At 41.0% G+C, this 16,948-nt stretch overlaps 1 protein-coding gene across 3 annotated transcripts; it reads right to left on the bottom strand.

Moving 5' to 3' along the window:
* Positions 1–7,125: 7,125 nt before the first annotated feature.
* LOC127294009 (protein STICHEL-like 1) lies at positions 7,126–16,720 on the bottom strand. Of its 3 annotated transcripts, none has more exons than XM_051323741.2 (9): positions 16,380–16,720; positions 16,232–16,314; positions 15,910–16,002; positions 12,359–14,318; positions 11,165–11,381; positions 9,622–10,176; positions 8,136–8,853; positions 7,732–7,807; positions 7,126–7,650 (listed from the first exon to the last, which is right to left on the bottom strand). In XM_051323741.2, the coding sequence occupies exons 4-9, from the start codon at positions 14,273–14,275 to the stop codon at positions 7,618–7,620; spliced, it is 3,516 nt and encodes a 1,171-aa protein (XP_051179701.1). In that variant the 5' UTR covers positions 14,276–14,318; positions 15,910–16,002; positions 16,232–16,314; positions 16,380–16,720; the 3' UTR covers positions 7,126–7,617. The 3 variants fall into 3 exon arrangements, with proteins under 3 accessions (XP_051179701.1, XP_051179700.1, XP_051179702.1); XM_051323740.2 differs by having other exon boundaries at positions 16,232–16,286; XM_051323742.2 differs by having other exon boundaries at positions 16,232–16,280.
* Between the last annotated feature and the right edge of the window lie 228 nt (positions 16,721–16,948).

Raw genomic sequence — 16,948 nt, 5'->3', positions numbered from 1 at the left:
TCAGTGTTGTGGATCCACCATGAGTTTGAGGGGGGGGTGTTAGATGTATATATCTGTCTATTGTAGTTTCCCCATATGTTAGGGGGCTTTCTGCATATGTGCACCTGTACATGTACTATATATTGTGGCCTTTGGTCCCCTGGTAATACAACAAGCATATTACTCTAACAGTAATCAGTAGCTTCGAACTAGATAGTAGATGGGTGTAACTTAGCACTTTATGTAAGTATATTTAGCAGATCGACCAAGCCAGCTCGAAGCTCGGATTGTATATGAATGCTTGAGATCTTCATATGTACATCATCACAATTTTGCGCCCTGTACACAAGCTCTTTTCATTCTCTTTGTTGTTTCAACAAAACTAGCAGTGTGGCTCTCGCAAATGTGAGGACATCCTCTTTAATTTGTCGAATATGACAATTTCTATTGAAGGGGGTAATATAGTTACATAGTACACAGAAATAGATAGATAGATAGATGTGAGAACTTCAGAATTATAGTTTGTGTGTTGTAATCTATTGATATTTTATCTAATAGATCGCAGCTTTTTATTCTCATTTGAACGTGAATCTGTCGGGGTTTCCTATCCATCAAGTAAGGTTTGCATCCTAGAGCACGATTAATGTATAAACATTTATATCTCTTTATATGTGTTATAGATGAAATTAGAAATCCACTTCTTTTGACCAGTTAGCTCAAACGTGCATATTTACGGATCATTATACTCAACCTATCACACGTTTAGTGCACAGTTTATACTTTATATCTTAGCACTTATTTGCATTTCCACCAAGATATAGCTGATTTTGTGTATAAATTTTCTTTTTTTTTCCTTTTTGTTGATACACCTACGAAGATAATCCTTGACAACCCGCTATAGTGAGTTTTTTTTGCAGGGAGAGAAGGTAGTAATGTGTATTCTCCCTAATTTCCATCCATTTGAAGTGAGATCAAATCTGGTAGATATATGTGTAGGTTGGCATTGATCGTACCTTATCTATTTAACAATATATTTGGAATTCGTGGTAGCTTTCCACCTGCGGAAAAATATTCTACATACAGTCAAGGTTTTTTTCCTCATTTTGGTAAACTTGCCTCTAGGCACTGGAATACCGGCTGGTATTTTGCCTGAGATATTCAAAATAAATTCATAAATTCTTTCCAAATTTTCTGAACTTATTTATATATGAGAAAATCATATTAATATAGATATAAAAAAATTGTTGTGAATTTTTTTTTTGATGCGAGATCCAATTGGGTAGATACATGTAGGTCGGCATGGATCCTACCCATCTTCTGAATAATATTTTTTGAATTCGTGTTACCTTTTCTCCCGTGGGAATAAGTTCTGTGGCCAATCAAGGTTTTTGGTTTTTTTTTCACGGTTGGGTAAAAATATTGCGAGGCACCATTATAACTATCAGAAATACTGGCTGGTATTCTGTCCAAGATATTCAAAAAAAATTCATAAATTCTTTCAAAATTTCCCAAAAGTTTTAAATTTGAGAAAATTATATTAATACCGGTGAATTTAGCAGACAAATATAAACTGGCATAGAGTATGTATATACGGCTTATATATCACATCTGCCATGTAACCGTGGTCTAGCTAAGCTAGCTACAATATTTAGTTTTGTTTTAGTTGATCGGACGTACCTACATCTACATTCTTTGGAAATAACTTATTTGTTTCCCTTATGTTGAACGCGACATGTTGAATCAGCTAATTCTTGTTTTTTTTTCCTTTTATGTTGAACGGATGAGGCCTGCACCTTGTGTCATGTGGAAACAAATCATCAACAAACTTTCTTTTCTTTTATATAGTTAATTGGAACTACTATTTTAATGGCCTGCCTGTTTAACTAGGGGAGACCGTTTCCCATCCGTGGTCATCCGGCCGGGATAGCCCGGTGGAAAGTTGTCGAAAAACCCAGCGGCCGCGCGCACGATCAGGATCGGACGGCTACAAATCGGACGCTCAGGCGTGCCAACGGGCCTCCCAGCACTTTTTCGCATTTGGGTAGTTTTTTGAATCATCTGAAGTGTTTCACTCATCAGCGATGGCTTGGCTTATACCATGTCGGCAACCCAATGTTGTGGTCACACGGACTTTTTTTTGTGAAACAACAGTTGCAGACAAATCACAGTCGCCATTGGTTTTTTCAGAATATGGTTTCCTAGAGGCCTTGTATAACCCTTGTTGTTCTAGTGGAGTGAACACAATGAGCTAGGATTGTATATTTGTATCCGATGATATTATTTTCAACAAACGAAATATACTAATATCGTGAAGATATCAATTACATATCTATTTGACCTAGCCTCTACAAAAATGAAATGTTCTAAAATCACGGATGCATGCAGCCCTACTAAATAAAAGAAGAAAAAAATGAAAAGATCCTACTACGATAATAAAAAACTTGCAGCTGCAACACAAACCACTAACAAGACACCACTTGAGTCTAATTCTCAAGACATCTTAAAAAAAACAGTGTACAAGCACAATCGTTATCTGATCATAGATCTTAGGTTTTCATCATAAAGAAGATCAATGCCCTCAAAACAATTCATTTAACAAGGCCCGATAGAGATATTGGATTTTCACGATAAAAAGATATATGTACTCTTTCTGTGGCCGCCTCCGCCTACCGATGCCACTTGTATTTGATGATAAAAGAACACCAAGAGTGTATAATTAACCGCATGTCCAGAAGTACTCCGTATAGCATTGCTTGGAAAGCGCGTACGTGCGGCGCCGCCTTAATTAAGCAACTCCGACTCTGTTGCAAGCTCAAAGATGAACTCCGATTCCACTTCCACCTTGATCCTGGAGTCCTCACGTGAACGTCCGGGCTGTATAAGTAATTGTCATACTTCGCGGCGCCGACTCGGATCGGTTGGCAGTGGTTATATAAAGCACGTCGTGACCTACAACAGAATCACAAACTCGAACCCGTACGTGATCGATCGCTTGGCTGGGCAGATCGACATGTCGTCGCGGAAGCGCTTCTCGCTGCCGGTGCTGCTCGCCTTCTTCCTCGTGCTGCTTTTCCTTGCCGGCGCAGGCTTCACGCTTCCGGGTTGCCATGACGAGGAGGTCGTTCGCAGAGATGTAGCACATAATTCGACAGGACACGGGTCCTTAACCGCGAAGACCACTAGTCAACAGTAGCTTCAAACTAGAGACGATAGGTGTAGCACATTAATTTTTACTGGTGTAGCTCACAGCTCGGATTGTATGTGATGGCATGAGATCTTCACATGTTCTTGTACGCATCACAAGTATCACATATAAGCTCTTGGAATTTATCTTTCTTTGTTCTTTCGACAGAAGTGGTTGCCACAATAACCAAAGGGATGTGTACTGAAATGCTGTCGAGTACATTGAATAAAAACAACTATCTGCAAGAAATAATGACCTAGAATCCTAGGATAAACCATCTAATGTTTCCTAGCAACGCACCTCAGCTCTGCAGGTTGGCGAGGACACATTGAAATTTCCGTATATTTAACAATAAAAGAAGCATAGATTGACATGATCGATTTTCTGATATTTTGCATTCCTATTCACGGTTCTGCTCAGTAACCAACTTAGCTCTGCCTGTGTCAAAAAGGTCACCATCTTGCACCAACAAGTAAGATACTAAATTCGGGTCTGTGATGATTTGAACCCATGTGTTGGCTGTACATCCACATCCCAACCAATTAAGTTAGGCTCACTTCCTGACGCCAAACCCCCGCATTGCTCCTAGGTGGGGCGGCTCGAGCAGAAACCCTAGCCACCGCCTCTCCAGGCCCTCCCCTCCACCCCCGTCCCCCGTCCCTCCACCCTCTACCCCCGCGCTGCCGCCGGATGATGCCATAGGTCAAAGGCTGCACGACAAACGGTGGTGGCGGGCTCACTCCCGAGCACGACTGGCAGTGGCGGGGTTTCTTCCTTCTCGCGTGGTGGATCTCCTGCCGAAGATTCGCGGAGGCCCTGGATGATGCGGCTCGTCTGGCGGAGATGGACATCGGGGCGGTGACCCTGGACTTCTTCTGCGACCTTGGCGACCGTTCTAGCCGCAAGGGTGGCACGGCGTCTGGTTCGAGGGACTTGGCGCGGCTAAGCCCCTCGTCTCCGTGTGGTGCGGGTGGTGGCGGTGGTACGATTTCAGGAGGGTGAGACACGAAACTTCGCCGTCTGTTGCCATCATGGGACATGTTTCGAGTCCCATTGTGAAGCCAGTGATGAAGAATGTCATGACGGATGTGGTTCTGAGGTCATGGTGGATCGAGTCTTCGGTGCAATGATGAACTTGCTTGGTGATTCGTGACTCGTAGCAGCGGCATCGGCAAGTGGAGGCGGCAGCACAGGAGGAGTACAAAGTTTTATCTTTTAGGGTAAAAATCCAAGGTCTGGCCATAATTAGTTGTGTCTGGAAATGACCTTGTTTAATTAAGCTTATGACGCATACTATGAAGCTTTAGGAGAGTTGATTGACCATCGCTTGAGAAGAGTGATGAGTGTCACTAAAAATCAATTGGCTTTATGCCTGGGAGATCAACTATGGAGGCAGTTTTGTTGATTTGCTAGCTTGTGGATAGATATAGGGTACAAAAGAAGAACCTACATATGGTTTTCATTGACTTGGAGAAGGCATATGACAATATAGTAAGGATGGTCATGTGGTGGGCACTAGAGAAACACAAGTCCCGAGAAAGTACATTTCCCTCATCAAGGATATGTACACATGTTCTGAGAAGTGTTCCTGCAGGAGATGGTGAGACTGATACCTTTCCAATAAATATAGGACTACATCAAGATCAAGGTTCAGCTTTGAGCACATACATTTTTGACTTGGTGATGGATGAGATCACTAAGGACATACAAGGAGATATCCCTTGGTGTATGTTTTTTGTTGATGATGTGGTACTAGTAGATGAGAGTAGGGTGGGTGTCAATAGGAAACTTGAGTTGTGGAGATAGACCTTGGAATCCAAGGAGTTTAGACTTATTAGGACGAAGAGAGAGTATATGCGGTGCGACTTCAGCAGCATTAGATGCGTGGAAGAAGGGGTTAATCTAGGAGGGCAAGTACTTCCTAAGAGGGACACCTTCAGATACTTGGGATCAATGCTGCAAAGAAATGTCGATATCGATGAAGATGTTAGCCACAGGATTGTGGCAGGGTGGATGAAGTGGCGGCAAGCATCTGGAATCCTGTGAGACAAGAATGTCCCACAAAAACTAAAAGGTAAGTCTTATAGGATGGCAATCAGACCTGCCATATTTTATAGAGCAAAATGTTGGCACACTAAGAGGCGTATGCTAAGGTGGATATTGAATTGCGACCTCGGCAATGTCCATGGATATGGACTTAGGGTTTCGGGGATAAGTCAGAAAGATAAGGCTTATCCCAATATCCATGGATATGGACTTAGGGTTTTGTTTGTGGTTTCGTCAATTGGTCAGACAAACAAGGCTTATGCGACAGATTAATTATGAGGCTAAAGCGTCGTAAGCTAGAACAAGCTAGGGTTTACAGCAAATATTCGATGATCTCCCGCTGACTCCTCCTAGCCTTTGTATAGAAAGCTAGGTCTCAGAGTCCAGTTCAGATCGGTTTACATATGCAACTTGCCTAACTAGAAATATGTCAGCTCCGTAGAGGACCTTTCCTTATTCAGCAAGCTTCATCTTGTGGGCTTCGGCTCCCATCATCACGGGCTTCTTTCAGGGTGACACAAACCATAGGCCCAATTAGACATACCCATGTCAGTGGATGTGTGGCCACACAACAAAAGACTGGATTAAGAATGAAGTGATACGTGATAGGGTTGGAGTGGTACCAATTGAAGAGAAGCTTGTCCAACATTTATAGATTAAGGTGGTATGGGCATGTCCAATGGACGCCGCCAGGGATTCTAAGGGGTATTGATAATGCAAAGAGGGGTAGAGGATGACTGGAATGTACTTAGAGGCTTGGCTCATGATAGGGCTACATGGAAATCAGCAATCCATGTGCCCGAACCATGATGTGCCTTTTGCTTTTTTTTCCACTAGTTTCTGCTTGACTTCATTATTCACTACTTTCTGTTCTACTTTGCCATTTCCACTAGTTTCAGTTTGGGTTTCATATCTAGCCTACCTAACTTATTTGAAACAAAATACTTGGTTGTTGGTTGATTGGACTTTCTTTAGGGTAAAAACCTAAGATCTATGACCGGGCAACGATGGAGCTTGCGAGCTATCTTTTTTGGAGGCGTTGTCTTTGAAGAACTTGGATTCCAGGTGATGTCTTGGTGGTAGATGTACTACAGCGACAAGGAATAGATCACTGTAGCGGAGTTTTCTTCTTCTTCTCTTTGTTTTAAGGGTGTGTGCATCCATAATATCTTTAGGGTGTTGCATTGTTGCAGATATTGAATGTAATTGGTATCTTCGTGATATTATCATATTTCCTTTTGTTAAAAAAAAGTGAGTATAATTAACACATGTCCAGAAGTATAGCCTTACTTGCAAAGTGTATGAGCCGGCTTAAGCAACTCCGACTCTGTTGCAAACTCAAAGATAAACTCAGCTGCTTCCAACTCCGATTCCACCTTGATGTTGCAGTGCTCACGTGAACGTCCGGTCTGTATACGTAGTTGTCATCCAACGCCGACTCGGATTGCTCTACATGCGAATCCATCGTTATATAAACTTCGTCGCAACCAGCTACAGCAGCATCGCACTTCGTCGCAACCAGCCAACCAGCTACAGCAGCACCGCAAAACTCGAGCCCGAGATCGATCGCTTGGCCGGGCAGACATGTCGTCACGGAAACGCTTCTCGCTGCCGGTGTTGCTCGTCTTCCTCCTCGTGCTACTCTCCCTCGCTGGCGCAGCCTTCACGTTTCCGGGGGATGCAAATAATCAACAAGAGATGGAAGGAAGCTGCTGCCAAGGACGCGTCCTGGATACACCTTTACCCATAGCCAGCGACGAGGCGACGACCACTGGTCAGCAGTAGCTTCAAACCATTAGATAGTTGTAACTTAGCACATGTATTTTTACTGATGTAGGTCAGAGCTCGGATTGTATCTGATGCCATGAGATCTTCACATGTTCTTGTACAGCATCATAAATTTCATATATAAGCTATTGATTGGAATTCTCTTTCTTTGTTTTTTCAACAGAAGTGGTTGCCACAATAACCAAAGGGATGTGTAATGAAATGCTGTCGAGTACATTAAAATACAAAACAACTATCTGCAAGAAACAATGCACTAGAAACCTAGAATAAGCTTGCTCAATAAACTATCTAATGTTTCCCAGCAACGCACCTCAGCTCTGCAGTTTGGCGAGGGATTACATATTGAAATTTTCGTATGACAATAAAAGAAGCACAGATTGACAAGATCGATTTTATGATATTTGCATTCCTATTGACGGTCCTGCTCAGCAACCAAAACTTAGCTCTGCCAAGTTACTGTGTCAAAATGGCCACGGTCTTGCATCAGCAGAGCGCATCAGGCAAAGATTAGAGGTTGCAAACATAACCTAATATGACCGATTGGTTGTCTTGCAATCTCTTGAGTTTCGCAACTGTCTTCCATAGCGCAGACAACGGTAGTCATTTCAAAAGTCCCAAGATTAAGATGGCTTCAAACGAGTCTGTCGTTTTGCCTGAAATGCAAAGAGATATCGCATGTAGTTGTGAGGTGAGACAGACCAAAAGAAATGGGTAAATGTTGATTGTGATCTTACCTTTCCTCTTTTTGATTTTTCAGTTTTCCAGCAGGGGAAGAGGCCATGACAACCAGGTGCTCCAGACTCGGAGACACTACAAAAATATACATGTATTTAAATCTCATAAAAAGCTAAGAATATGCATTATTATAATTAGAAACTGAGTATCTACTAGATGTAGCCAAGTTTGGAAAATGCAGGAGAACCACCAAATTAAAGTCAGAATAACAAACTAACAATCCTTAGTCTAAACTGACTGCAGTGTTGATTTCTAAAGTTGCATTAGCTGATGTGATGAAAAAACAACTTCATTTGCAAGCAAGCATTTATTTCTTGTTACTGGTAAAGTCTTTCCGTTCTTGGGACAATATAAATGCTGAATTCATGTAAAAACCATATCAAAAAGTTAGTTTATTACTTACACACTCTCGTTGTCACAATTTGCCAAATCATTATTGCTGTGCAAGAGGCTTGGTGAAATAACGAATCCGTTCTCCCTTCCTACATTTCGGTCCTTCTGGGGACCATGACTGTCACTGATCTTTAAAGCTCTCAATCCATTACTCAAATCTTTATCAATATTCCTTGAGGGCACAACAGTCGCCATTGAGGATTTCCGGTGGTACTGACCACCACCTGTTTGTGGCACAACTTGATTTTTCTCAGGTCTCGCACCGGGTGTGTGTTTTTCAGCAGCTTGGAGCCATGCACTCTCTAACCTTTGCTCCTCAACAGTTGCTGTTTTTGACCGTTCGGTGGGGACTTCTTGCCCTCTAGTTCTATGCATTCCTGTATTTCCTTGAGTGATGTCTGGTTGCACTCCACCAGCAGCTGAAGCATTGCTGTATTTCTCCAGCTTTTTATCGATTTCTTCCGAATAACCTAAACTTCTAGGTGGGTTCAGAATTCCCTTTAGTCGGTCACTGTTTGTTGAGCAACTCAAGACATCAGACTCAACTCTTTCTTCCAGGTCGTTCTCAAGCTTGAGTTGTCCAGCAAGAAATTCTGACATTAAACCGACTTTGACTTCCACGTTGCATCTCAGTACTGTCTCCATTGAGTTTCTGATGCTGCTCACAAATCTTTGAGCTCGAGACTTTATTTTGCTGTCCTCAAATGATATGAAAGCAACTAAATAGCCTGTAATGGAAGCTAATCAATTCATCTTTATGCATAAGAACAGCATATATTTTTTGTATTAGTCATGTGCTAGTTACACATAAAATAAAGAAAGGGAAACCTTTCTTTTCGTCTTGTCAACATTCATGGTATTTCAGTTTTAAACCAAATTGTTTAAATCCTTCAAAGTGATCAAATTACATGTTTAGTTCAAATTTAGTATAAAATATGCTGAACCTGTTAGGTCACAGGGTGACTATAGTAGGTCTAATTTGGATTAACCCAAAAGGCAGCATCATTTGATGAAGGCCCAAAATTCCATAATGATGTAAGCACAAGAAAGAAAACATTGCATATATCGATACCAATATAAGAGGCACGAGTTAGGCTCTGACGAAAATCATCTTAGCCATCCAACCTAATCTAATGGCTAAAAAAATAAAAACGGATATACGAAAAATGTATCCTAATTGCAATTAATCTTTCAGTAACACCTTACTAGTTACTCTTTACAACCCCTCTTTTCAAATTATGATTGATTGCACAACCTATTTCACATTTCTTAGTTCTGAAACTACGATTAGTTACATTATTTGCCTCTCCGTGTGATGTATTGTTACAAAAAAATTATGGCTGTCATATTTTTTGTCTAAATTGTTTCAAATTGTGCTACAATAACGAATTTAAAAAAAAAAAAACTGAGAAAGTTTGAAAACTATGACATTATCTTTATACTGGAGAACATGGGCACTGCACGTGTATGTCTGCTAATACATTGTATATACCTACCTTCATATTCTTTGATGGATGCTAGTTTCCCATGATCACAGAGTAGCTGCCGCAATGTCTTAGAGTGACAGTTTTCTATACATGCTCTCCAAATTTGAACAAGGCTGTCTGAGCTTCCATTAATTATAGACCCCTGCTCAGTAGAATTTCTTGTTTGGGCAGAATCCAGTAAAACTCTATCAACAGATCTACATTGTCCATAAATTAGGTTGTCACTGGGCCTCATCCGGGAAGATAATGAAGCAAGACCATGAGGACTTGAGTGCCCACTGGCTGTTCTGTGGTCATTCCTTGAACCACGAATAGTGAACAATGGATGAGAGGCACTCCTGCTTGCAGAGGATTCTCTTACTGCGTCCAACATGGTCTCACTAGCTGCTTTACCGCTTTGTTTACTGCTGCTTCTAGAATGAGTTTCTGAATCACGGCCAGAACCAAGCTGGAGCAAAGCTGCAGTGAACCATGTCGAACGCTCACTGGATAGTCTTAACTGCTTTTCAGCATCAGATAGAATCTTCAATGCTTGTTGCAATCTTTCTAACTCGGCATCAGTTACTACAGAAGGCAAAAGTGCTAAAACATTAGATAGAGCAACAAAATAAATGATGAGGTGGTGGCACACACTAATGTTTACTACTTATCCGTTTAGATGAATAAGAAAATAGCCTTGCAGGGAAGTGGTTGTATTAATTTGTAATATGTTTGTTAGCACCAGGGAAATTTGCACAAAAGTGATCAAATACTTCTATTGGTAGTTGCAATGATACCAGTAACTGCATGCACAACCAAAGCCATTAACTTTTGTGCAAAAAATATATGACCGATTTTTTCTGTAGGAGTATATTACATCATAAGAAAACACCATCCATTTTGTTCTTCTCATAGTTATTCAGAAGAAATACAGCTCACTGAGTAATACACTTACCATTCTACTGTTTCCGAACCAAGTCTTGTCATATGCTTAAAGGTAAAAAACATATGACAGTGGGATATGCACATTTTGAAGTCATTACGAGTCAATAACAGACAAAATACAAAAATGCCAGACTATAAATAAGGAAAAATGATATCCACTGAATAAGATCCAAGTAGATCATGCCATAGTGGTATGTTCCCACGAGTAGCTAGAGTCATCTCATTAGCAAGAAATTAAGTACTTCCCTACGGATGGTTTCGTTAACATACAAATTAGTTTATCCCATGTATAGATGTTAAAACTTTAAGATATCACTCATGAGGTGAGAAGCATTTACTATTGCAACCAGAATGCAAGATAAGACGCAAGTATTAGTAGACTTTGGCTGACAAAATCATTTACTTGTGTTCACCAATTCGAAAAGACCAACAAAACTGATAAAACGTTGGCATAAAATCATCAGTTCAATGAGTCCCAGTATATAAAAATGAGAGATCAAACTAGTTCACCCAGTCAGCTGACACTGAATGATTCTTGCAAAGTACGATATGAAGTTAAGCATAAATGATAATAAAAATCAAAAGATTATGAATTGAAAGAATTGCACCCATAAGTTGAAATACTCACTATTTCGACCACCGTTTCCTTCACCGCTCGTAGGGTCAGCTAATCTATAGGTCCCAGCAATGATGTCCATTATGAGTCCAGCTAACTGAGACATTAATGCCATCGGATCAACACCAGAATCCATCAGTTCTCTGGACCTTTTGACTGTTTCAGCAGTGTCTGATGACATGGCTATCTCTAGAAGATCAAGCAAATTCTCCTCTGAAACAACCCCAACCTACAAAATGCAATTCCAACTTAAGTGTGACTAGTTTGGATAGGAGAAGTACTGATATTTAGCAAAAGAGCAAACAAAAGAACTATTTTTCATGTTGGATTCGTTTAACAGATCAAGTTCAGTTGATTTTAGTATAAGCTAGCTGCTGGATGGTTTTGTTGCTGGGGTTGTCATTCCGGATTTCAGTTTGCTACAGAAAATCTCTGATTCGGCATTCCACCACAGTGCAAATCCGAGAGGTTGCTCCAACCTCTGAAGGTAATCTTGATCATCATTATATGGTAATCTCTACAGAATTTTGTTTGGATAAGCAAAAGTTGGAATACGGCTCGATAAAACATACTCCAAGAAAGGCCTCATGCATGGTTAAGTAAAAAAAAATCAGTACACTATTTGGCAAAAAGAATCCACTTTTAAATAGTCCGAAAGAGTTTGTTAATGTTTATTCCAGACAGAACATAAAGCCAACACTCATAAACTGTAGGGAAGAGTGTGAATCTAAACAAGATACTTGGGCAGACATATACATGTTGTATGGTACTTCTGTTCCAATGAATAAGCATATAAATTTTGTCAAAAGTCAAACCTTACTAAGTTTGACCAAATATATCGAAGAGAATATCAACACTTACAATATAAAATAAATACAAATTCATTTTATGGTGAATCTATTAATATTGATTTGCCATCATAAATGATCATATTTTCGTCAAAAACATTGGTCGAACTTAGATATCGTTGACTTTTGACTAAATTTACACCCCTTATTCATTGGAACAGAGAGAGTAATAATGTCATAATCCTATTGGCGCATCCATGATCTATTAGTCAAACCCAATCATAGCAACTTCGTAGATTAAAGTCTCCATTTAGACATGTGCAAGCCACAACAAAGAAACCCTCAAAGAAGCAAACAGTACTACTAACAAAGCACATGAAAATCCAAAAAGTTAGTGCATGACCTAAAAATGACTTACCAGATCATTTACAAGTGAAGGTGTTATCTTCTTCCCCAGTAAGCTCAACTGATCTAACATTGTCTCTGCATCTCTTAGCGATCCATCTGAATTTAGCGCTATTAAATCTAAAGCTGCCAATTCAATATCAAGATTTTCCTTAACAGCAATTTTCCTCAACCGGCATACTATGTCAATGTCTTTGATCTTTGAAAACATGTATTTCTGACAACGTGATATGACAGCCCGAGGGAGGTTTTCAGGGTCTATTGTTATGAATATAAAGACAACACGAGGTAATGGTTCATCAAGAAATTTCATGAATGCTGACCAGACTTTAGAAGATACCATATGGCATTCATCAACAACAAACACCTTGTATTGCGAAGAAGTTGCTGATGGTGGTATATTTTCAATCAAGTGCCTAATTCTGTTTATACCTTTTCTATTGCTAGCATCAACTTCAATTAGATTAATTCCATTTCCGGCGAAGAAGTCAGTACACTCCACACAAGTCCCACAGGGCTTATTCTCTCCATTAGCAATGCAGCTTAAAGCTGCAGACAATATTCTCGCGACAGAAGTCTTTCCTGTCCCACGAGGCCCATGAAACAGATATGCTGGGGCTATTCTCTCCCTTATGATAGCATTACTAAGTGACTGTACTACAAAGTTTTGACCAACTATTTCATGATATGACCTTGGCCGGTACTTCTGGCTCAAGCTTCTCTGGTCTGAAACTGCATGATCAGCCCCACTCACAGGCAGAGCAATTCCATCCTGGCTTTTACAGCTTGACCACCTTCTGCCATCTAATCGGCTTAAAGCTTCTAAATCTAGTTCTCCAAATATGGTTGAAACTCCCTCGCTTGCTGAATCAAATGATGAATACGAAAAATGGCAACTGTCACCCAAGAGTGGCTCCCCTTGGGAAGATTTTTTAAGATATCCACATTTATTGGAGCCAGATGATCTCTTCCTTCTGTGCATTGTCCGACTTCCACACAACAGACTGCTTCCTTTTCTTCTAAGTGTATCAGATAATGAAGGAGAACAACTTCTTTCAGATCCTTTATGTTTACTCCTCTTTGACCAATATGGAATGGCACACCTTTGACTTCTCAGCCCATCTTCATCAAGTGAAGCAGCAGTTGTTGCATCCCATGAACCGACAGTGCTGGGATTCCTGCCTCTGTACCTGTAGTAAGAACTAGTGGAGACCGGAGTGCAAGAAAAGGAAGACCCTTCTCTTCTTGCCATTTTCAACAGCTTAGAGGGATTCGATGAGCTGAGACATCCAGAAGCAGGAAACAGCGGTGATGTAGAGCGAGAAAAGTAGCCTCCCTTCTGAAGCAGCTCATGATTCTCCGAGTTACAAGTCTCTGTATCCTCAGACTGCTCACCAGAGTTAACATGGAGGTCTAGCAACTTTGAAACTGTTGAATTTCTCATTGCTCCCTTCTTTGAGAATGAACTCCTCCTCACCCTCCTAACAGTTCTTTTAACAGGAGTGCCTGAGTTTGAGCCTTGGACACTGTATATGCTAACAGGAACATCCAGACATGTGTCACTCCTAGAGTCCATAACATTAGAAATGCACGGGCTTTCCAGGCTCATATTGTCCTCGTCAAACTTTATCCCACTTTCACTGGATTTGTTAGAGTGATGCCTCCAATTGTATAGATAAATATTTTTCCTTTTCTTTTCACTTTTTGGAGGCACGATGGCTGGCTCTGTGTTCTTTTGTGATAAATTACCAAAAATCTCATGGTGATTCATAATGCTAGAATTTGTCATGCATGACCTAGAACTCATTGGGCCTCTCCAGGATGAGCATGTTTCAGGATCACGCAAGAACCGTGCCTTTCGCAGGGCAGTAAGTTCTTTCTTTAGGTGAAGCTCACTGGGACCAACACACCCTTCAACCGTGGATGTCATAATTGAAGAATCGGATATGCTGTGGCAGATTAAAAGGAAGTACCTGCAGTAATCAATCCAAAATATTGAAGTCTGAATGTCTGATATAACTAAGTAACACTAAATGTATACCTGAGAAATAATATGCACAGATGATTGAGAAATATATGCATGAAGTGGGAAGTGGACGTAAAGTGCAGTCCAATGTCAATGAGTAGAATACGAAACTCATGGACTAAAGTACAGATAAAACTAGGTACTCTCTCTGGCTCTAAATACTTGTCGATACTTGTCGCAGATTCAATGAATTTTAGCCTAAATTTGCGACAAGTATTTAGGGCCAGAGGGAGTAGATAATTCAATATTAATATGTGAATGATAATGCCTCTTTTCACAAAAATAGAAACTTTGGCATGGCAGGTCATTACATATACTAATCTAGGGATGTTTCCTGATACTGATGTTATAAAATATGAATACGGATAGAAAATAGGTAGCCTGTTTCTGTCAATTCTCTTTTTTTGAGAAAACGCAAAAGGCCTTTATACTTCATTTCATTGAAAAGTGAGAGAGTTCATTTCTGTGAATTCTCATTCAAGAATCTATAGCATAGAAAGAGTACACAGAGCCTACCAGCACTAAAAAGGGACTGCGAAATTTTACAGGTAGAACCTATATGACTGCAGTCTGCCTAATTTGGGACAATATTTTGCTATCATAACAAATAACATGATAGATAGAAGGTTATCAACTAAAGCAACTGGTTTCCTCCAAACAAATAGGTTCTAACGATCCAATATCGCATATCAGAATGGGTGAGCTGCCAAGTGCCAACAATTGAATTGACTAAGTACTTTTACTGCCTCTTAAGTCATAAATGTGCTTTTTAAAATATAAAAAACTTCAAGAAAGCCAGCAGATTATTTATGTTTACTGAACTGATGGAACCTTTAAACATATAACTGGGACAAGTGATAAATAACTGACAATGAACATACGGTTCAACGGATCCAAAACTCAGCACTGCAGATAGAATCAGTACAAGGAAGAGTCTGGAAAACTGAGATCTCAGGAAGAACATAAATAATGGTCTTTTTACTATATAACAAACTGGCTCAACACAATGATGGTGTTTTTAGGAGACATAACGAGACAACTGGCAGCCTCATTCAGATTATTTTTTTGCATCTATTAGCTGGAGCAAGCATTGATTGCCATTTTCTAACTTCGCAGATAGCATTATCTTAAGATGCTATCGAAGAAAAGGAAGTCTCTATTTTCTATTATATGCTTTAGTAATTTCTTTGTCCATTCTCTTCTCTAAAATTCTATCTCCCGGTCTGTCTAAATGGAGAATCAAGAACATTTCTTGTTTGCCAGAAAATAAAATAAAAACAATGTACAAAGCATGCACTTTGAATTGCCCCTTGTAAGCAATCACGCAAATGCAACAAATTATATCACCCACTTGCCCGCAACAAATTAAATTCGAAAAGCATGCTAATTCAAAGTTTAGCCAGCAAGCGTTCCCTGGAATAACTAAAAAAGGTGCCAAGTGTAAGCAGGTTCAGATAAATTTCAGGCTATGGCCATGACAGGTTCATATAAGTATATAACTAAGTGAAGCAAAAAAAAAAAGTAAGGAAATATCTCACCGTCTGGGATTTCCTCTCAAGGGAAGTCGACGACCGGCATTCTCTGGGGCAGGTCACGCTTAGCAGATCAGCGCGGCGCCGCCAAGGGTTCAGCTGAGATCAACAAGGGGGGAGGAGGTGGTTGAGCCAAGGAAATTTTATGAAACAACCAGATCAATTTGCGAAAACAAAAAAGCAGCTTGGTGCTGGGGGCGAATCAGGAACACTAGCATTGCAAAGAAAAGGCACATTCCATTTCCTACGCGCAAATCTCGGAACAAATCAAGAACGTGCTAGAGCCTAGAACAGTACCACCATTTCCCACCCGCTACTGGCTACTTACCGGAGGGGGGGAGCCGCAGCGGCACCAAACCGGATCGAACGGCACAAATCTGCACCTACATAGAAGCAATAGACAGGTCGGTCCTACAATGGTATGAACAGATCAGCAAATTTCAAAAAAGGCGGCGCCTTTAGGGCCCGGAACCTACCGGAACCCGCCGGGCGCGCGGGGCAGCGAAGACCCGGAGTGCGAGCAATGCGGCGAGTCTCCGGGGAGAGAGATTTCAGGATCTCCCTCGCCGCTGCGCCCACAGTGTGGTGGAGGCCGGGCTGGGCAGCAGTCCTCTCCTCCCTTTCTCTGCTCGCTCGTGCCCTGCGAGAGTGGTTTAGTTTTAGTTTAATCTGCGTGCTTACTGAGTAGTAGGATTTTTTAATTGGGGATTGAGCTGGAGGGACATGGGAGGGAGTTTGGACAAGGTGGTGGTGGGTCTTGGTTGGGAGTGAGAAGATTTGCCCTAGAAAATCAATGGTTTTGGTCCAAGAAGACTGCCCTGATTTCAGGCCCACGCGCCGGAGCTTCTCTCTCCTCCACCACCGCACCATTATTATGTTCCAATTATCGTGCCATGATGCTCATCACTTACAGAAATCACGGGGTGGTGGGACTGAGATCCGGTGCCACGACTAAGGCAGGGCACGGATGAACAGTACCGTGCCCTGCTGCCTTGGCCGTTGGATCGAAAATAAATAGACCAGATTCTGCACTGTAGCATGCACT

This window comes from Lolium perenne, chromosome 4, assembly GCF_019359855.2.
Source record: "Lolium perenne isolate Kyuss_39 chromosome 4, Kyuss_2.0, whole genome shotgun sequence".
Taxonomy (NCBI): Eukaryota; Viridiplantae; Streptophyta; class Magnoliopsida; order Poales; family Poaceae; genus Lolium; species Lolium perenne.
Note: the sequence above shows the minus strand (reverse complement) of the source record. Positions and strands in the feature narration are given on the sequence as shown.